Below are 23,075 nucleotides of genomic sequence, written 5' to 3'. Positions count from 1 at the left end.
CCATTAATGTTCGTCTACAATAGAAATGCACTAATAATATCCAGCTTGCATTTTATAGTTTATCTCATTCTATTTATACATATTTTCAAGGAAATTAACATGAATAATCCTGTAAAGATATTTATGTAATGAACCATAAAAATATACTAAAAAACAATTACATAAAACATTGTAATGACTTCACACCAACACTCCTTCCCCGCAGCCTTTGACAGCTTGATTTAATGGAAGGTCACGTTCCGACGGCACTTCTCTGAAGTTCTTCACGATTCACCTTGACAAATGATTTATTCTTCTTCTGTTAACTTATTGCTCAAATACGAAACAAGGAACTGTAAAACTCTATCTTATAAAACAATTTTCTTAGGAACCTATGTGCAGAAATCTGTAATTAACAATAAGCTGGACTGTCTGAGTATCTTTGGATATGCAAACGTTAACATGGAGAAAAATCCACAACATGGTGTCCTGAGCAATGAAGAAAACCTAAAACATATTTAATGCAGAGGACTCCTAATCTGAAGTATGTAAGACATGCAGAAACTTCCACCTCTGGACAAGAGCGGAAGGCCATCTGGATATATGAACCGATTTGAGGCCGTTCAAAACAAGAGTTTTATCTTGGATAACTAAACCCTTCTTACTGAGGCTTCTAGTATTCTGCGTATATGGAAGGCTTCACCTTGGTCACCGTTTAAGGACCTCCTCTCTAAAAAACAAGCAGTTAGCTGCCTCAATAACTTTTCAAGATGTGATTGCAAGCAACTTTTTCTGTCTTCTAAACTGGGATTTAGTGACAAGACAAACGCATTAACTGCATCTGCCACAAGTTCTCGCTGTGAATCTTCAAGAAGATATCCAACTGTTGATTTCTCAGGTTGTTCGTATGCTAATAGGGCAGAACAGTCCTACACAAGAACCGAGAAAACGTAATTACCAAATTACATCAAAATATTTACAGATATACAAAATTACAAATCATGTCCCGAAAACACTGATTCACTGGAGCAAAAAAATAATTGCGGTTTCGGCAAATTACTCCTGATTGCCAAAGCCACCATTACTTATTCCATCCAATGTAAAAAACACTATCTATAACCGACTTTCTATTCCTATTAAGTGATTCATCATAAAAAAATGTCACTAAAGAGTGAATCATTCTGAAGCAACAAAGGCAGCGTCAACATAACAAAGGGCAGGTGTAATTTTCTTCTCCCTTCCCTTGCAGATAGTAATCAAGGAGCACAACTAAACAAACTAGGATCCGAAGTAGAAGATTCTCCCTGCATTAAAAAAATACATACATGACAGAATGGAGCACAAAATAATTTAACGGGTACCTTTAGCAGATCTTTATATTCTTCAAACTCGTAGAACTTTTCAAATGCGCTCCTTCCATAAAAAATAGCTTCCTCCAGATTTGCCTCCTACACACAAGAAATGGCCCCAAACATTTAGTTGTTCAAGATCGTCAAAAAATCCACAAGCATTATTTTCAACTGAATCCTTAATCATGTAGCATCTCACAATGGACCAAATAATACAAAAGCACGAGACCCAAAACCAACAATTTTAAGTTTAAGGTTTAAATAACTGAACTAAAAAGAAACAGTCTAAAATCCAACTTTTGGCTTTTCGATATGGTAGCAGTGGAAGTTTTGGTCTTCCAAGTGGAACCACTGTAGTCTTGGCTTTCTCCAAGTGGTACACTTCCGTCTAACAAACGTTAATTGAATGTTATTTAATTGTCATTTAGTTAAATTAAAAAATTTACTTATATGAGAGTACATACATTTAAAATTAAACTACCGGGTCAGTAGTTGGGCATAAACTTAAAAAACATAAACCCTCTCAATTAGGGTTAAAAACGAATGTCCGAGTGGCGAATTAGGGCAAACCGATACTTCTACTACTCTACTACTCAATTCGACACTAATCTGCAACAAAGGTTTGTATTCAAATTATGTTTTCAAAGTATAAGCTAGTAAGCACATGTTTTTATCTTCAACATACTCATTTAATTAGGGTTTGTGCAATATGTACAAGTATGTCTGTATATGTCAAGTAAGCCTCTACTATGTTTGAATCTTCATATGTGTATGTATTAGTATATGTATATGTTTGAATCTCCATAAGTATAGGTGTGTATATGTGCGTGTAATGTGCAGATGGATGATGGTGAGAAAGTACTGAATTTTCATTGAGGGGTACTGAACTAATATGTGTGTGAATGAAATTTTTTAAAATAACTAGATGAGAATTAGATAAGATTTAATTAACATTTTGTAGACAGAAGCGTACCACTTGGATGAGGCCAAGACTACAGGGGTTCCACTTGACCAAAACTTCCACTGGCACCATTTGGAAAAGCCAAATTTACAATGGTACCATTATGAATTTTCCTTACTGAAACCTATGATTATAGTTAAAAGAATAAAAGTCCAGTTCCTGTCACAGTCTTGTACAACTTTTCTTTTAGTTATTGGTGGGCTAAAAAAATCAATTTAGAAGTGCTTTTATTTTTAAACTCTCTTAATTAACAGGCTTGTTTATTTTCCACAGAAATCATATATATTTAGAAAAAAACAGCTAATCCAGGCCAGCAAAATAATTGAATACAATAATAGACTATTTCCTAAAAGCTGAGTTGACAGCTCATTTAAAAAATCAGATAAAGAATGACCACGGCTCAGTTATCATAAAAACCTACTTAGTATATCATCAAATGGCTTTGTAAGACACTTTTCATCATTGCTCGAAGACAGCGATTTAAAGAAAAACAAAGGAGTGAACCCCGGTGCACAAGAAACTGAGTACATACATAATATATAGTTTTGTCGTTTAAAAGAAACCCAAGACGGAAATTGAATAGCTGGCAGTTTACATAGATCATAGCTACAATAATTCAACAGAATGATACTTACCCGAACCAACTCAATGAATTTCTGACAATGAAGCAGGAAACAAGTAGCTGAGGTGTCGTCCTGCAAAGAGTTGCACAAGTCAAATACTTGGAGAACTGGAGCCTCTTATATTATACTGCTTCTAATTTATATTCTGTATTCTGTTCTATATTAAATCTTTTGTTAGCATTCATCTTCTTTTTTGAAGAGTTGTTGGAGCTCATATAGGTAAAATGCCACACAACTGAAGATCAATTCCATACAAGTTTACATCAAATTCAGATTCCTAAACATTGATTTTTGTTAGTAACTAGAACAAAATTTATAACAAAAGCACGAAAAGACCAATATTTAGGAGCCTGCCTGAACCTATTCTAAATAATTCTTGCTTCTAACAGCCCGATGTGTCGATATTAATCCATAAAAAATAAACTAGGTTACTTTATCAAGCTGCAAAATTCTATCATTGATAGTTGTTTAAGGTGTCAAGGGACCCAAAATCCAATTTGTTACCTTTGACCTTGGATATTGTATCAAACAAAAAAAATATCAATGTCAAAAGACTACTTGCATCATCTGGATACGAAATACTGGAATCTTTGGGCATCAGGAGTGCAAAAAAGTACATATGATGTATGCATACATGTATTCATGAATATTGATTAACAAGTAAGAAAACAAACAATGTACAGAAATCAAGACCTTCCACCTGAAATTCTTGGGGAAAGATTTCTCGAATTCTACCAAACGCCTCATCAATCTTACCATTCCTTATGAGCTGCACAAGCAAAATTAATCAATCTTAATTAGAAAAATAAGAATTAATGCATCCCTAATTTAAGTATCGAAATGTTGCTGAGACACATAAATTTTGCAAGAATTAAAAAAAACAGTCATGCACAGAAACTTTTAGTAAAAAACTTTAGGGAGAAAATAAATGCTGGAAACCAAATAAGAAATGTTCTTCGTCTAAACACAAAGTGTCGCAAGTCTAACAAGTGTATTCGACAAGCAAATTATGTTTTAAAGTTGCATTTCGTCTTGATCAAAAAAGAAAAGTCACTTCCTGTGTGTGAAGAACTGGGTTTCCGGGGGCGTGTAGAAGACGCCACCTAGTTCATCCCCGTATCTGGGACGGGTGCAGAAGTGGCAAAATTGTAAACAAACTAGGATTGTTTTTAGGAACTTGAATCTCATTTCATATAATGGATTTCAAAATGACATGAATAAAGTAGTCATTGAAATTTTTTAAATTTATGCTTATGTTTAAATAGCTTTAAATTGAATCAAATCCAAAGCAAAACTTTTCTCTCCAAACAAGTTGTTTGTATCAAAATATCAGGTAACTACTCTACACATACAACTGCGCATAGGCAGGAATACTCATTTAGGAAAACAAAAAAAACTTTATGCTGTTGAACAAAATTGAGCATACTTTATGCACATAACTGCTACTAAAGCCAGTTGACTTAACAGACAACACGAAAAGGACAAGTAAAGCAACAGCTCTTCGCCAAAAAAACAGTACACGTTGTACCTGACGCAAAATCCGTCTATCCGTTAATCGAAATATCTTGTCTTCATCATTAAAGCCATTTTCTTGAGTCAAAGATATAGGAGGAACAGAACTTCCACTAGCATTATCAAAGAGTTGGAGTGTCTCTTCATAACCATAATGCAGTAAGTAGGAACGTACAATTCTGGGGAAACAAACACATAAAAGACAAAGCATAAGCTTTCAGAAACATGTGAATTAGTGAATGTATGGCACGGAGATGGACCTCGATTGCAACTTAAAAGGATGATATTTGTACTTACCTATTACTGGCATTTTGTGGTATAACAATTTTTTCAATTGTCATCTGCTGCTTGGCTCTTTCTTGCTCCTCGTATGCCTAAAGATATGTTATAATAAACAAATCAGAGGAACTACTTCAAGAAAAGCAGATTGTAAACATATATTTTTACATTTATACAGGAACCGCAATAAGCCTAGAACTCTAAAAACTATATCAGTTATGCGTGGAACCTACAATGATTTCTTATTGTGCAGAAAAGTATAGACGTATTGAAATTTTAGAAAAGTACTAGTTCATACCACGTGCACTGCGCAGATTTTTGATGTACATATTATTAATATCTATGTTAATTATGTATTTTATTTTAAATTTATAATTATTTTATTTTAGTTTTATTAAGTAAATGTTTGTATTTGTAAAGAATAGATACTCACTCACTTCATTTTATAATGCTACTTCTAAAATGACAACTTTACCCCTGATGACCAAACCACATTGAGTCATTATGCTAACTATATATAAGATATAATATAATATAGTAGCAGAGTTGGTTTGGACAAGAGCATAAATAAATCAAGTACCCTTTTAGATATAAAAATGCGAAAAGAGCACAACAGTTATCAGCTATCTCAAAAACATAAGGCAAGGTTCTTCAAAACAAGTAAATAGCAATCCAAAGTCACTGTGGTCTAAAATTTATAAGCAATAGTTACATATTTTCAATAAATCTATGAAGCGTTATACATAAGAGCCATTTAATATACAATACAACAAAAAGAAGAAAGTGGCTTTGAGAGAAGATATGAAACAATTACCTTAAGATCGAAGACAAATGGTTCTTTGCCGAAGTTAACCCTCACCCTGCACATCGATATTCAAAAACTTAAGGTCCTTAAAAACTTGACATTCATGTAACTACTACAAATACTTAGGTAAAACATTCAATTTTTAGCCTGTGTAGCCCACTTACAAAAGCACTATGACTAATTTCTAACACCACTTCTCCCAAAATGAGTAATGCTGTCTGCTAAAAATATGAATAATCAGAACTCACTGTTAGTCTGGTACCGTTATGCATGTATTGGACAATTTTTAAACTAACTTTCATTGTATAATTTATTCATCTTTGGATCTTTTTAGAATCACTATGTAAAGAAGCATTAATATTTAAACACTTCTAAATTACCTAGTGGCACTTACTTTAAACTTTGAAGATATATATATATATACACACACACACACACAGCTAACCCAAAAATATAAATTATAAAACTAATATCCTTTTGTATTATAGTAACAACCGGTTTGGCTTTAATTTAAGCAAATTGAATCCTTCATCTGACAGAAATTCCACACAATTGTGTAATTTATCCTTGAACACTATTAAAACTCATTTAAGTTGAGTCAAGAGTGCTTAAAAAATGGAAGGAGATAAGAATCAATATACTATTGTTTAAAAATAAGGGCAGACAAACATTGAGGAACAGAGGAAGAAGGCACGACATACTCTTCGTTCTGGCTGTGTACAGCAACAGTAGGATATAAACGACCTTTCACCTCCTTGCAAACATCTCCCACTATTTCCCCATTCTTCCTACCATCATAAAAAACTTACAGTAGATCAGTAAGAATGTTAATAAATGATAGGACAGGGAGACTCAGAAGTCAAATACGATAAACGTGAGCTAATGTAAATGTTCTCTTACGTGAAAAAGAACTTTTGTGAAGCATAATTGATGCCACCGCCAACTGTATCATTAACAGTATAGGTTGGACCAAATTCCTCTCCCTTTCCTTGACCACGATAAAGATAGCCGTCATCCCCGTGATACCCGTAACTGTTTGCCTCCCATCTGATATGTAAAAGATCAGGTAAAATCTTCATCTTAAAGGGAAATTACTAATACTTGCCACTCATGTTTTTTTCTACAACTGGTGTATCTTTTTAATCATGTATTATTCTGAGAGGAAAGGGTACCATCTAGAGTAGCTGTGACCTAAAATTCCTACAATTATATGGAAGTCAGATATACAATCAAATCTATGCCAAGTAACCTGCACGTAAGCTTAATTTACATGAACAGGGTTGTCATATATAGTACATCCCCAACTATAAAAGTCATTGAAATCAATTTTTTTACACCTCCAGATAACAAAGTAACACATAATATGTAATAAACATTCCTCCGTCCCAATATAAGTGTCATTATTTCCTGTATCGTAAATATATTTTTGTCATACCGTCACAATGAGTATAAAAAAATTAACTCGCCAAGACATTTGTATATTGGACACTGATCTGGTAAGTATTCGGTCCAAAATCTTTTCTACAGATGAATACGAGAGACTTAATTCTCGCAGTGAAGAAATTAAAAGTACTAGATAAGAAATTAAAATTAGTCTGAGCGCAACTACGATGTAAAAAACCTTTACTACAACATCATACATGTTACCAATTCAAATAAATTCTTCCTCTCCTTTCCAAAATAATATTTGCTAAAAATTTCCCTTGTACTATTCACTTTATTAATATTCTCTTGTGATGTATCTTTCTAATTACTGTGCCTGATACCATAAGCCTTCTTGAAGTTTTTCTTTAATCAAATTGGTATTTAACATTAAAAAAACACTAAATGACTCTGTGTTTTCCAATTCCAAATTCTGAATCAGTCATGATCCATCACAAACATAATTGTATAAATCTTCAAGACTTAATCCAAAGTCCTTCTCTCATATATTTGCTATAATCTGATCACCCATTATATCGAGAAAAAGAATGAACTGGAGAATGTTATCAATTCAACGTTCAAATCTAAAAATCAAAGTACATCATCTACCGAGTATTAATTTTTTACATTTAAACAACATATAAATGTAACTAACTGGCCCTGGCTATCTTTCATGTTGTCAAAGAGTATAGTTCATTTTGACAATTAATGTATTCTATATTCATCCATATATGTTCTACTGTAATTCAAAAAGCATACGCAACTGATATACATACACACATATAAGCATAAAACATTTATATATAAATATATAACTAACTCTGGAACATTAAATCATCGCCAATGTTAATGTATCGTATTGAGCATTAATCTTATTGTTACTAGAAGGAACATACAAAACATAAGGTATCTGATACACACATATATTTAACCAACTAACTCTCGCATCTATTATGTTGAGACCCCAAAAAGCATGAATCTATCATCATTCTTAGTTCATTAAATCAAGCATTAATCTACACAAGTTCTATTAAATTCAAACAAAACAAAATCATACGGAAACCAATATATACAATATATACAGGCATCACACATCATATTTACATAACTAACTCCAGCGTCTATCTCTATTACATTGAGACCAAAAAAAGCATTAACATATTTAGTATTAATTGATCATAATAATTTATCAATATTTACTATAATTCAAACAACAAAACAAAACAAAACCTCATCATTTTAATTCTTTGTATCAAGCATTAATCTATCAAACTTCTACTATAATTAAAAGAACATATGAAACCAATATATAAATACATTCACGCATATCAACATCATATATGACCTAACTACCTAAATCCAGCCTCTCTTACATTAAAACCGAAAAAAGCCTTAATATATCATCATTATTCAATTATCCTATTTTATCTAACAATTAAAAATGCATACGAAACACAATAAACCTATAAGCAACGGACATAAACATCACGCTATATAACAAACTAACTACTGCATCTATTAAATTAACACTAAAAAAACATTAATCTATCATAATTTATCGAACTCGAAATACAATTCGAACAACTCACAAAACACAACAATATCATTAACATACAACTAACTACCTAACTCCATCATCTCATACATTGACACCGAAAAAAGCCTTATTATATCATCATTATTCATTTATCTAATTTATCAAAACTTCTACTCCTATGATATGGAAAGCAACGAACAGTTAAAAACACGAAAACACATAACAATATCATATATAACTTAACTACCTTACTCCAGTGTCACCTACACTAACACCGAAAAAATCCTGAATATATCGTCATTATTCATTTATCTAATTTATCAAAACTTCTACTCCTATGATATGAAAGCAACGAACAGTTAAAAACACGAAAACACACATAACAATATCATATATAACTTACCTACCTTACTCCAGTGTCACCTACACTAACACCGAAAAAATCCTGAATATATCGTCATTATTCATTTATCATACTATTTAACAAACTAACTACCGCATCTATTAAATTAAGACCTAAAAAGCATTAATATCGTAAATTATCAAACTCGAATAATAATCGCGATAAAAACACGAAAACACGGAAAACGAACCCAGGCTGACGCCGCATCTTGCCTTTAAACCCCTCAGTAGTGAATCCAATCGCAATCTGTCCTTTAACACCGGCATTCTTCACAAACATTTCGAAATAATACACCAATCGCTTCACCGGCGCCGCCTTATTCGCTTGCACTACACCGACATCGTGGCCGTGAAGTTGCGCGTTCGGATACTTGACCGTTAACTTGTCCGGTAGAACAATCGAGAACATTCCGGAACTGTGGAACGTGTCGAGTTCACTCGGTACGGCTTCCGAGTCTTCGTCGGTGAGATCGGGCGGTGATGACGTGGCGCTGAGTCGCCATTGATTGAGGAAGTGCGAGTTTAATTCGTTCATTTTGAAACCCTAATTGGATGATTGTGTGTGGTTTGGGATTGTATGTATAGGTTAGGGTTTGTGTGTATAGGTTGATTTGGGAAATAGGAGATTGATAAATTTGGGGAATGATTGGGTGAACTGATTAACGTGTTAGCGTTGTTGATTTCGATTCTTTTTTGTTTTTTTTTCGAAATTATATACGAAAAAATTTTAAACCCGAAAAAATACTTATTATTTCGTTAAATTTCTTCAATATATAATAAAAGAATACGGGATAAAAATAAATCTGCCCAGTATTTATATAATTTGAAAAACTATTGTTGACGAGAATCGAACTACAATCTGTCCATTAGTTCTCACACTATTATACCACTATACTATTATGTTTCAAGCTTTTAATCAGACACTTAATATTCATTATCTGAAAAATATAAATAAATTAAGATATAGGAGTAACATGTATTCAATAAATAATATTAAATGCTTTTAAGTAAGCGTCTTATTAAAATCTAAAAATTATATATAAGAATTAATAAATAATGTCAAATAATCATGTGCACACTAATACGAAAAATAAAAAAAAAATAAAGTTTATAATGTGTGTTTATTCAATAAAAATTAAATTATTAGAAAGTATATGAAATATAATTTTTAAGAAAAAATAGAATGTTAAGTTTTAGTTATTTGATCAAATTGACCGCAAAAAATCAAATAAATTTATAATTACGGAAATAAATGTAATGACGTTAGATGTACACATAATTCATAAATTTATTCAATTTTTGATTTAGTCCAGTAGTTTTATTTCGAACTTAACATCAGAATCTACTCAATTTTTAAAAGAACACAAAAATTCACAAATGTATCATAACTCGATCAAATTGAAGTGTATTTTTCAATTAGCAAAATTAGAAAATTTGTTTATTGGATTGATGAGAACGTTATATAAATGAAATAAGGTGTTTATAATAACCTAATCTGGATTAATGTGTTCGATACATTTATAATCCCAAGTCAATAAATAATATACGTAAAAATAGCAAATATTAGTTTATTATGATTTATCATGAATTGACCCGAAACTCATATATATTGTTATTGCTTAATATCCTAATAAGACAAACTATATATAGTGTTTTAATTCAATATTTTATTCTTACTCCAACTAAGACAAATTCTAGACAGTATCAAACATAGTAAGTTTTTAATATATTGTTTTATTCTCACTCTCTGCATACAAAATTCTAAAAGATGTTGTTATTTTTATATAAACCCTAGCTAGTTACTTATTAAATCAACCAAAAAAATGGTGAAAATTAACGATCTCTGAGGTATACTGTTATCAGAAATTTTTACAAAGCTATCTGGGAAACACATATTGCGTTATTGCCCCGTACAAAAATTATGTTTTAATTTTATTTACATCCCTGGTTTTGTTACTGTCCACTTAAAACATCAAATAACTAATTATTATTTTTCAAAAACATAGTTGTGGATTCCTGATGATGTTAATATGCGTGGTAAAGAAAATAATTATGAAGCATTCTATAACCCAGAATTTCCACCAGACTTACCCATTTATCCATATTGGTTTACAAATTGTAATTGTAATGACTTATTATGTGTCTCTCACGTGTTTAATTTAAATGAATTATGTGAACATGTACGAAATCTTAAAACATGCCTCTAAATTTATATTTCAATAAAAATTTAGATAACTGTTTTTGTTACATATGAATACAATACAAAGGGGGTGAATGTGTTTTGGCTTAAATGTTTACTTTTTGATTTTGCTCTGAGTTTAACAGTTGATTGTTATCAATGATTTTGTGGAATAGATGTTAAACATAAATAACAATGCAAATAAGTAAAACAAAGATCTTCAAAACTCACTTAATTTTATATTAAAAATCAAGCTGTGTTTTGCTACAAAATCTCTAAGTTCTTGGTTTAGAACTTAAATTTTTTCTTGAGAGAGAATACAATTTTTAATCTGAATTCCTACTCCTGACTAAGGACCAGTGTTAACTTTATAACTCAATTAACTCCTGGTTTACACAGTGTGTAATAAGACATGCTATTAGTTTTTCTAAACTGTCACTTGTCATTTCTATTTATAGAAAAACAGATCTTCCATTTCTGGATTAGCATATCTTTAGCATCCCGTGTTCACTTTAATCTTCCTTTGTCAGTTAATCTTTACCATTAATCTTGCACATCTCTCAAGCTGCTTTTTGTAGACTTGTCAATCCAGCTATGTGAATTGTTTGTTGATTTGCAACATTGGATATTGAACTGTTCTGTAATTCTGTACTTAGAGAAATTTCTTCACTTCGAGATCTCCAATTAAGCTGTAGAGAACTCGACATCTCGATAGGCATGTTGGCTTGTCGATATCTCTGAAACATCATTGTTAACTTGACTTATCGACAACCCTGAGTTCTCTAGTGAATTTTGGTTTATCGATAACTCAGAGTTCTCTAATGGACTTTGTCTTATCGATAACTCAGAGTTCTCTAATGAACGTATACTTGTCGATATCTCTGAATTCTTGAATGGGTATCTGACTTATCGATATCTCCAATAGCATTTCCTGAGTTCTCGATAGACAATTCCTGAGTTCTCGATAGGTCTTTCTAAGTTCTCGAATGACTTCTCTATAACACTAATTCTGTGACTTGTAGAGATCTTGACTTAGAATGTTTTTCACCAAACAGAATTATTCAACTCCAAGCTTCTTCATAATTCTTATGAGGCATGATCTTCTTGATCTTTTTCCAGATAGAATTCTTAGGCTTGACACTGTTTAGGGAAAAATGCTCCAGTCTGCTCCATTTACATTTTACAGACATTAAGTGTTACAAGTATAAATTACACATTAAGGTTACAATATAACTAATCTTAGGGTTGTCAATATAACATAGTCTTGTTATGATACAGGCATGTCTTGCACAACAATCTCCCCCAATTTGTGAGAACATTGCTTATCACAAATTCATGAATGTTAACAAGACTAACCCCAAGTTAAAGAATGAAAATAAAACAATACAAAAGCTGATACAACACTTGTACATTGAACATTTGATAGTTAACAATAATTAAGTGAAGATTGTGCTTTCTGATCATTTCTCAATTATTTTCTTAATCTGCACAAGTATTTTTAATTCTTCTAGGATGGGGGTGTCAGTTAGAGCCTCTATTAGTTTCAGCAAATCTGGCTTTGGATAACTAGCTAACATCCCTATCCTGTATCTTGACACAGAGCCAGCTTTTACATTCAGAAATCTTCCATCCTTTGATATTCGGCTCTTGCCTGTTGCCTTCAACTCTTCTGATCTTCTAATATACTCATCAATGTCATGCTCATACTTTCTCTTCTTTTCAGCTAGCGAAGCTTTCTGCTCATCTCTCATCTCCTCTCTGTTAACCACAAACACTACCAATACTGTTCTCCATGCCTTAGTGGCTGAATCTTTACCATTCATCCAGCTTAGCACCCTTTTCAGTTCAACAATTGAGAGAGAATCCATTAGTCTATTTCCAAGCTGTTCAAAGGACCCATCACTGTAGTAGATTCTAACTTCTTTGATGTTAATAACCCAAACTCTGACTATTATTTCAGCTAGCTGTTGGAAGTAATCTTTATCTGAATCAACAACATTTAGAGGTTTGAAATCATCTTGATCATATCTGTTCCAGATGGCCTTTTCACCAAATCCATGATCATTGAGAGATTCAGCTATCAGTTGTCTTCTTCTTTGTCTTCTTAATCTCCTTTTGACCTTGACTTCTTTTGGACCTATTCCAACTGTTTTGAAGTGTGTTTTAAGGGGTGGCTTGAATGAAGGTACAGTTTTGAGTCTTTTCAGAGAAGTATGGTTGTGAGTGATTTAAATTTTGAGGAGAGAGTTTGTAGTGAGCTTGTAGAAATATTTAGGCTTAGAGGTTTGAGGTTGAGCAGTTTCTGATGAGGTTGAATGTGAAGGTTTAGCAGTTGGTATTTGGATATTTAGGGTTTGGAGGGGTTGTGAGATATCATTCTTTTGTCTTTGTCTCCTTCCATCCCTCCTTTGAGTCACAGATCCACTTTTCTTCTCCTTCTCTTTCTCACTATCACTTTTTCCACCAATTTCCTTGCTAGATTGACTTGAGTTTGAGCCAGAAGGGTTTTGACCATCTTTCTTCTGCTCATCATCACCCAAGTCATCTGTGTTGATTTTAGGTTTAGGCAAATTGGCTTCAGGGTTATCAATGTATCTCCTCAGAATCTTGATCATAGCTTCATCTTTAATAGTCTTCAATTTCTTACTTTTCAGCTCAGACTCAAGCACCATTATCAGTCTTCTGTTGGCCATGACACAGTTTTTAGATACTTGGAAATGTTTCAGTTGCTTGGTTGTAGAGCAGATATAGTGCACCCCTTTGCTTGGATGTAGATAGGCTTCTGGGAATGCAACTTCTTATGCCTTCTTCAACTCTGCTAATAGCATTTTCTCTTCATTGTTGACTATCCTGACCTTGTTAATCAAAATATCTATCTCAGATGCTCTTCTAGAAATTAGATAATTGAAATTGACTTGCATACATCTGTCTACACCAGAATCATTAAGATTGATCACTATCCTTTTCTCCAAAAACTGGTCCTTGACTGGGATCTGCAGCACCCTGATGTAATTGATAGTCTTTTCCAAGGTTTTTCTGTAAGTGAAGAAGTTGTTGTTGAGAGAGTTCCTTAGTCCAGTGAGCAAATTGTCAAACTCTTGTGTCATTCCTGGACCTTGGGCAGCCATAAGGAGTCTCTCTTGTTCTAGACCTTGTACTTGACTTTTGAGTTTTGATTGTGCTAGCCTTGCATCTATCTCCCCCTTAGTCTTGGTGACAGGTATGAGTAGGGGAGTAGGAATCTCAGGTCTTACATCTTCAGGCAATGCTGGCAGTGGTATGTTGAGTTTTCCCATAATGGCTCACAAAGCAACTGTATTCTGCATTTGTAAATGCTTATGGGACTCCACTAGGGCCTGAATAGCATGATGTTGACTCTCAACCAATGTGGTCAGAGCTCTGACATATGAAGATAAATCTGAGTTGGAAGCTTGAAGTGAAGAAATTTGATCTTGAAGTTCTTTTATTTGAGGAGCAGAGGTTTTTGTTGAGAAGGACCCAAAGTGTTCATCAACAGCTTTTCTGACACCCTCCATGAGAAGAAATGAAGGCTCATACCTAGCAGTATGCATTTGATTTAGCTTGACCCTGGTATCATTTGAATTTGTGATATGAGCTTGAACTTGATCAAACAGGGCCTTGAAAGAACTCTTCATTTTTTACACTTCCTTCTCTATGGAGGCCAGATCCATCCTTGACATTTGCTCCGTGAAAGACTGGAATTAATTTTTGATGTCCTTTTGAGAAGGCACAATATCATCCATCTTTTCCTTGATCAGCCTCTTGATTTTATCTTCAGGTCCAGTCAATTTTACTTCAAGGGCCTTTCCAAAGAGATGGAAAGCCTTTAGTTGAGCTTTGTGCACATCCATGATGGCATCATAGACTTCAGGAGGAGTGAGAGTTTTAGCATTGCTTCCCATGATAGTTATGTACTCTCTCCTTAATCTAGCTAAAACTTCATCCATTTCTGCCACATGGTCATCAGACAACCAGGCATCTACATTGCCATCCTCTTCAGCACCATCTACTATCTTCTCCTTATGTTATTCAACCTCTTCATTGAAGCATAGTAGTATAGCTTGATAGTCCTGGTTCCCCATGTCTGAAGTGAGCAATTGTTGAGAGAGATTGGTTAAGCCTGAGATTTGATCTACCAACATGTCATCAATTGTAGAAGGCTGAGCTTCCATATCTTGTAGCCATTGAGCCATGACATGCGGTTGGCTAGATTGAGATGTGGATGGCTGTTGAGAAATGTCCAGATTACCACATGTGACTGAAGTCACAGTTTGACTCACAGATAAATCTGTGGTTTTGACAGTTTGTTGTTCACCACATGTAGTAGGAACCTCCATTGGAATTGGAGAGGATTTGACTGGGTTACTGTCATGTACACCAGCCTCAAACCTTTGTGCACCTTGCAGAGCACTGTCACATAAATGTGATGGACTTGCCTCTCCCATATCAGGGTCATTGGCAATTGTACTCCTAGCATCAACTGCCAAGGCAATTTCAGCTAGGGTTTTGAGGGGAGTTGTCCCTTCTAGAGGAACCTCTAATTGAATGAGAGAGGATTTAGATGGCTCTCCCTCAAGAGTACTACCCTCAAACCTATTCATCTGTGAAGATGATTGTGCACATGAAGGTGCAGGAGTGACCATGGGGTCTTCAGTAAAAACTGATGAAATCCCCATGTTTTTGATGGTGTCATCAAGGTCTATCCCAGCTAGTAGCCTCTCACCATCTAAATGTTGGTTCTGGGTGGTGAGCACAGTTTCATGAACCATGTCACTTGAGTGTTGGTGCACTTGAGAATCAGATTCAAGTGCTCTATATGATGAAGAAAGTTGAGAGATTAGAGAAGTTTTCTCAGTTGTGAGTGTTGGCAGCTCCCCCTGAATGGATGAGGGAGCTTCAAATGATGTGCCCTCACTATGTGTGTCATCCTTATTTCTTGTACCATACACTCTAGGTGCAGGTTGTGCTGACTCAGTACAGGATGCATTGGGGTGAATGCTCTTTTCAATAGATACACCCTGTTGAGAGGATGCATTTAGTAACTGTTTACTCCCCTTTTGTTCAACTGTGCCCTTTTGGGAGGACACGGAGGTGTTTTGAGTGGTCAGCTCAGGTATCTTACTCTTCTTTGGTCTCTTGACCAAGGGTGACTCTGGTTCAGTTTGAACTGTTCCACTCTCATTTACAACAGCAAGGGTTGGTTCCTTTCTCTTCTTTTTACTCACTTCAGTCTTTTGAGAGACTAAAGTGGTTGGTTTGCTAACATCTAGTGGTTTAGAAGAAGGGGTTGCAGCTTTGGAAGGTCCATGTTGGTGTGCCTGTGTTTGTACTTCCACAGGCTCAGGAACCATAGCTAAACTAGCAAATTGAGGAGCCCTCATGTCTGGCAAAGGGTAAGGATAAGTCATGAATCTCTCCAACATTAATGCAGTGATTCTTAGACTTACACTCACCTTATTCTTTGTAGTAAGTGAGCCAAATATTATTTTGGATACTTGCTTATAATTGCCAATTCTACTACTATCAATACCAGCTAACAAATGTATGTCATTTACTTTATGAGCTAAAGTAGACATAACAAACCTTGGCAAAAAGATTTCTTTACCTCTATTCTTCAAAGGCATAGTAAGCATGGTAGCCAGCTCCTCCAGAATTAGACCTCCAACATTCAGATGCCTGTTGTGAGCTATTGAGAACACCAGCTTCTGCACCACACTTGAGATGTTGTCAAAGCCAGTTTTTCTGCAGGTGAAAACCCTCACTACAGAATCAAACACAAAGGACCATTCCTTCCTAAGGTTTGTCCTGTTCAGGCTTATCAAGTTGATTGAGCCACTTTAGTTGATGAAATCCATGAATTCACTCAGCTCATCTGCAGTTGGCATCTCTCCATAGTTCTCAGTTGGCAATCCTAGGGCTGTATTCACATCAGCAGCTGAAAACTCAATTTCTTGGCCTCCAATTGTGCAGATGACCACCATAGAAGTGACATTCTCGAGAACAACTGTCCTAGTTATAGCTGATATCCAAAATTCATGAAGAACGTCCAAATATAGCACAGGACTTGCAGTTAAAGCACCTGCAATATAGGATTCAGAAAGAAACTTCACAAACCCCTTGAAACTATCAGAGGCTTGGTTAGCATCAAGAAAAGCAGTAAAGTTGGTTCCCTTCTCTGGAATGATAGCTCTAACAATGTTTTGTGCCATTTTAGTGTTTAGAAGTAGTGGGTAAGAAAAAGTTTTGAGAAAGGAGCAAAAACGAAAGAGAAATCGCCTTTTGTCTGAAAACTGGGTCACTTGAGATCTCGAAAATGTGTAAGTACAGTGTATGTATCGAGAAGTCTGGGTATTTATAGAATAAGTAAAATACTTATCGCAAAGTCAAATACACGTTTGATATTAAACTTATCGAGAAGTAATTTTGAATTTGAAAAAGGTACATTCGATAAGTCATTTTATTAATTCATTTCGAGAACTAAGAAATGATTTATCGAGAACTCTGATAAATGCCCAGTTTGTCCGAAAATGGACTAAAAGAATGATTCTAATTTTTTTGAATTGAATCAAATTAAAATCAGAATAAGTTTTCCAAAAGTATTTGTCTAAAATAATTCATTGAATTAAATTATTTTAGTTCTGAGTTATTGATAAGTCTCAAAATATCCTTGTCGAGAACTCTGTGAATTAACATTATTAGAGAACTCTACATGGTCTTATGGATAAGTCATAATAGAGCTTATCGAGAAGTCATTCGAGAAGTCTGTAAATAGACTTATCGAGGACTCACTCGAGAACTCTAAGATGACTTGTCGATAAGTCATTTTGACTTATCGAGAACTCAGTTCTCTATACTTTTGAGTATTGTTATTCTGCCTTGTGTTAATTTTACACATTAAAGATGTAAATTAACAACTAAGCAATTTACTTAGAATTTGAAATATTCTAAGTTATTTTTTGAGTTTTTAAAGAAAAATAAATATACAGAGATTCTGAAATATTTATAATTCATATTTCAGTTAATTTCCAATTAAATCAAACTAGGTTGATTTATTAGAAATTAATCTGCTGCAACACATTAGTTGAGTTCTTGCCTTAGCTGAGTTCTTGCCTTAGGATGAAGAATTGAGCATTCTAATTTCACTCACAAGTCTAGTGAAGGTTGCTTCATCCAAAGGTTTAGTAAAAATGTCAGCTAATTGTTTTTCTGTTGGAACAAAAATAAGCTCAATGGTACCATTTGCAGCATGTTCCCTGATAAAATGGTACCTAACATCAATGTGCTTTGTTCTAGAATGATTAACTGGATTAGCTACTATAGATATGGCACTAGTATTGTCACACATAATAGGAATTTTGTGTAACACTAGACCATAGTCCATTAGCTGATTTCTAATCCAAAGCTCCTGAGCACAACAACTTCCAGCAGCTATATATTCAGCCTCAGCTGTGGAAGTTGACACAGATTGTTGTTTCTTACTATACCAGGATACAAGTCTTTGACTAAGAAATTGACAGCTTCCACTAGTACTTTTCCCATCAACCCTGCATCCAGCAAAATCTGCATCTGTGTATCCAACAGCTTCAAAACCAGTTCCCATAGGATACCATAATCCCAAGTTTGAAGTTCCCTTTAAGTATCTGAAAATCCTTTTCACAGCCATCAAATATGATTCATTTGGATTGGCTTGAAATCTAGCACATAGACAAGTAGCAAACATGATGTATGGTCTACTAGCAGTCAAATAAAGCAATGATCCAATCATCCCTCTGTAGCTTGAAATATCCACACTCTTGCCTTTCTTGTTTTCATCCAACTTGGTTGCAGTAGACATTGGTGTAGATGCAGGTGAGCTATCCACTATACCAAATTTCTTCAATAAGTGATTCACATATTTGGTTTGGCTGATGAAAATACCATCACTTCTTTGACTAACTTGAAGGCCAAGGAAGTAACTCAATTCTCCCATCATGCTCATTTCAAACTCACTCTGCATTAGCCTAGAGAATCTTTGACAAAGCTTTTCATTTGTAGATCCAAAGATGATATCATCCACATAAATTTGAACTAGGATCATATCTTCACCATGCTTCTTGTAGAAGAGAGTCTTATCAATAGTACCTCTGGTAAAACCATGTTTGAGTAAAAAATCTGACAGTGTGTCATACCAGGCTCTAGGTGCCTGTTTCAATCCATATAGAGCCTTAAGTAATTTATAAACAAAGTTAGGAAATTTTGGATCTTCAAAGCCAGGTGGCTGTTGCACATAAACTTCTTCTTCTAGTTCACCATTGAGAAAAGCACTCTTGACATCCATTTGATACACCTTGAAATTTGAGTGTGCAGTAAATGCCAAAAAATTTCTTATTGCTTCTAGTCTTGCAACAGGAGCAAAAGTCTCATCATAGTCAATGAAGAGTCTCCTTGCTCTAAGGCCATGAGTGTATAGTTTCCAACTTCTTCATCTTCATCATTATCTGAATCATCCCAGCTCTTGCCCTCAGCAATATAAGCTTTCCCTTGTTGCTTCTTTAGAAGAGCATCATACTTTGCTTCCAATTCAAGATAGACTTTGTCTTTCTTTGCCTTCTTGGGTTTCCTACATTCTGTAGCAAAATGGCCCAACTCATCACAGTTAAAGCACCTTATGTTTGATCTATCAACAGATCCAGTTTTGTAGCCAGTTTTGCTATCAGGAGTGTACTTCCCTTTTCCTTTCCAGCTGCTGTCTTTGTTGAAGGACTGTCCTTTGCTCTTGAAAAATCTTGGTTTTTTTACTCTAATGTTAGAGAATTTTCTAGCCAAGTAAGCCATTGATTTGTCTAGCTTATCAAGCTCATCAAGAGTGTAGAACTCATCTTCTTCATCCAATTCCAGTATGACTTGCTTTTTAGTGTCATTGACTCTTTTCTCACTTGTAGAAATTTCTGGAGTTTGGGATCTTTGCTCATCATTAGAGGTCTGGCCATCATTCACAATCAGTGCACTTGAGCCATCCATTACATATCTTTGACCAGCCCTTAATGATTTCTTTTGAATCATTTCAAGTTCATAAGTTTTCAGAACCCCATAGAGCACTTCCAGTGTGATTCTACTCAAATCCCTTCCTTCTCTAATTACAGAGATCTTTTGTTTCAAATGATCAGGGAAAGTAAGCAAGAACTTCAAATTCACTTCTTCAACCTCATAAAATTTATCATGAAGCTGCAAGTCATTTATCAGCTTATTAAACCTTTCAAACACATCAGTAATACTTTCCTTTGGTTTAGCCATAAAACCCTCATACTGAGAAATCAATATCCTTCTTTGATTTGACCTAACCTCTTCAGTTCCTTCACAGAGTATCTCAATCTTTTCCCATATCTGTTTGGCAGTGTCACAATTGACAATGTTATTATACATTACATTGTCAAGTGACTCAATTAGTATCAGTTGTAAAGCACTGTCTAGGAAAACTTTCTCTCTTTCAGGTTCAGTATACTCAGAGGGATCTTTGGAAGCAAAATGAGTTGGAATAACCACGTCTCCATTTGTGGTTTCCTTAACTCTAACCATAGGAGTGAAGGGCCCATTCTTGAGGATCTGAATGTAAAGGTGATTGGCCATTCTTATAAACAACAACATTTTCTTTTTCCATAAAGTGTAGTTGGCCTTATCAAAGGGAGGAATCTTGATACTACTGATTTTCTGTGTATTCATTTTTCCAAGATCTAATCTGTTTACTTTCAGATTTTGCTCTGATACCACTTGTTAGATATGAATACAACACAGGGGGGGGGGGGTAAATATGTTTTGGCTTAAATTTTACTTTTTGATTTTGCTCTGAGTTTAACAGTTGATTGTTATCAATGATTTTGTGGAATAGATGTTAAACATAAATAACAATGCAAATATGTAAAACAGAGATTTTCATAACTCACTTAATTTTATATTAAAAATCAAGCAGTGTTTTGCTACAAAATCTCTAAGTTCTTAGTTTAGAACTTAGCTTCTTTCTTGAGAGAGAATATCTTCCATTTCTGGCTTAGCATATCTTTAGCATCCCGTGTTCACTTTAATCTTCCTTTGTCAGTTAATCTTTACCATTAATCTTGCACATCTCTCAAGCTGCTTTTTGTAGACTTGTCAATCCAGCTGTGTGAATTGTTTGTTGATTTACAACGTTGGATATTGAACTGTTCTGCAATTCTGTACTTAGAGAAATTTCTTCACTTCGAGATCTCCAATTAAGCTGTAGAGAGCTCGACATCTCGATAGGCATGTTGGCTTGTCGATATCTCTGAAACTTCATTGTTAACTTGACTTATCGACAACTCTGAGTTCTCTAGTGAATTTTGGTTTATCGATAACTCAGAGTTCTCTAATGGACTTTGGCTTATCGATAACTCAGAGTTCTCTAATGAACGTATACTTGTCGATATCTCTGAGTTCTTGAATGGGTATCTGACTTATCGATATCTCCAATAGCATTTCCTGAGTTCTCGATAGACAATTCCTGAGTTCTTGATAGGTCTTTCTGAGTTCTCGAATGACTTCTCTATAACACTAATTCTGTGACTTGTAGAGATCTTGACTTAGAATGTTTTTCACCAAACAGAATTATTCAACTCCAAGCTTCTTCATAATTCTTCTGAGGCATGATCTTCTTGATCTTCTTCCAGATAGAATTCTTAGGCTTGACACTATTTAGGGAAAAATGCTCCTGTCTGCTCCATTTATATTTTACAGATATTAAGTGTTAGAAGTATAAATTACAGATTAAGGTTACAATACAACTAATCTTAGGGTTGTCAATATAACTTAGTCTTGTTATGATACAGGCATGTCTTGCACAACAGTTTTTAAATAAAAAATGAATAATTGAAAAATGTTGTAAATAATAAATATACTCTAATAAATTCATTTTTTGCTATACTCCAGTAAATTCACTTTGTAAAGGTTTTATTTATCGTATATTTTTTAATGAAATTATCATCTATCATGCTTTTAACGTCAAGTTCATTTAAAGGTCAATTTCAATTTTTACCAAAACAAGTTCATGTTTTTCTTGTAACATGATTTTGTGTCAAAATTGATTTTTTTTATTAAATTTTATATTGCATCGGTAAATCTATAATTAATTATAAATTTTATACATGATGGTGTTTTCATAACTATACAGTGAGTTCTTACACCATATCTCTGATAATCTTCTGAAATAAAGTATAGCGTTTGTTAGTTGCCCCTTCTCTTGATACACTATCATTAAAATTATGACCACTGTTAATGCATTAATTATGGGTAAAAATGGAAATTTAGCATTGTAATTAGAATTTCTTAATAAGCGTGATTTTTTCAAAATAGACCACTAAAATGGGATGGAGGAAGTAGTGTATAATCATGATAACACACCATGATACGCTTTAGCATTTCGGTGCGTACATATGATTGATGTTCATGCCTCGGATCATGTGAATGTTCAGGATGATATCTTGGGTGTGATGAGGAACAATGGCGAGCCAATACTGATTGACCAAGATGATTGTCTAATATCATATAATTTGGTGAGCCATGAGCCGTATTATTTTGTTGATTCATGGTATCGCTAGATTCCTTCTCATTTTTATGAAGCTTACGAAATGTATGGTGAGGCAAGCCCTTTTAGGATATGACCTTTTGTGGAGAGTTTGGTTAGAACAGGCGAATAAGTGGACGTCTGGTTTCTTATGAGTTCAAGAATTGCTAATCCTATTATTTGATCTTATCTAAATATGGTTGTTTGTGAGTTCAAGGATTACTAATGCTATTATCTGACCTTATTTAATCATAGATTCTATCTGAGTTTTGCAACTGAAATATATGTATTGCATTTTCATTTAAGATTATTGTTTCTACTTTCTTTTGCTTGGAAGTAATAGATAGTAGAGTATGCCACTCTGTGCTTTAAAATATTTGAGCGAAAGACTACAAATCTCATTCTGTTATTTTCTAATTGCATTGGTCAGGAGATTTACCAGAGTACATGTA

At 34.2% G+C, this 23,075-nt stretch overlaps 1 protein-coding gene across 1 annotated transcript; it reads right to left on the bottom strand.

Moving 5' to 3' along the window:
- Positions 1–26: 26 nt before the first annotated feature.
- On the bottom strand, positions 27–9,542 carry LOC141671289 (ran-binding protein M homolog). Its single transcript, XM_074477482.1, has 10 exons — positions 9,061–9,542; positions 6,409–6,555; positions 6,210–6,296; positions 5,518–5,563; positions 4,722–4,798; positions 4,441–4,603; positions 3,613–3,681; positions 2,925–2,984; positions 1,341–1,427; positions 27–908 (listed from the first exon to the last, which is right to left on the bottom strand). The coding sequence occupies exons 1-10, from the start codon at positions 9,402–9,404 to the stop codon at positions 630–632; spliced, it is 1,359 nt and encodes a 452-aa protein (XP_074333583.1). The 5' UTR covers positions 9,405–9,542; the 3' UTR covers positions 27–629.
- Between the last annotated feature and the right edge of the window lie 13,533 nt (positions 9,543–23,075).

This window comes from Apium graveolens, chromosome 7 (genome assembly GCF_009905375.1).
Source record: "Apium graveolens cultivar Ventura chromosome 7, ASM990537v1, whole genome shotgun sequence".
Lineage (NCBI taxonomy): Eukaryota > Viridiplantae > Streptophyta > Magnoliopsida > Apiales > Apiaceae > Apium > Apium graveolens.
Note: the sequence above shows the minus strand (reverse complement) of the source record. Positions and strands in the feature narration are given on the sequence as shown.

Excerpts from the sequence above, each read along its gene's own strand:
- LOC141671289 (XM_074477482.1), bottom strand. The coding sequence starts at position 9,404 with ATGAACGAATTAAACTCGCACTTCCTCAATCAATGGCGACTCAGCGCC. Across the intron at positions 5,564-6,209 it reads GTACACAGCCAGAACGAAGA|GGTGAGGGTTAACTTCGGCA; the intron begins GTATGTCGTGCC and ends ATCGATGTGCAG. Across the intron at positions 2,985-3,612 it reads TCTTTCCCCAAGAATTTCAG|GACGACACCTCAGCTACTTG; the intron begins GTGGAAGGTCTT and ends AACTCTTTGCAG.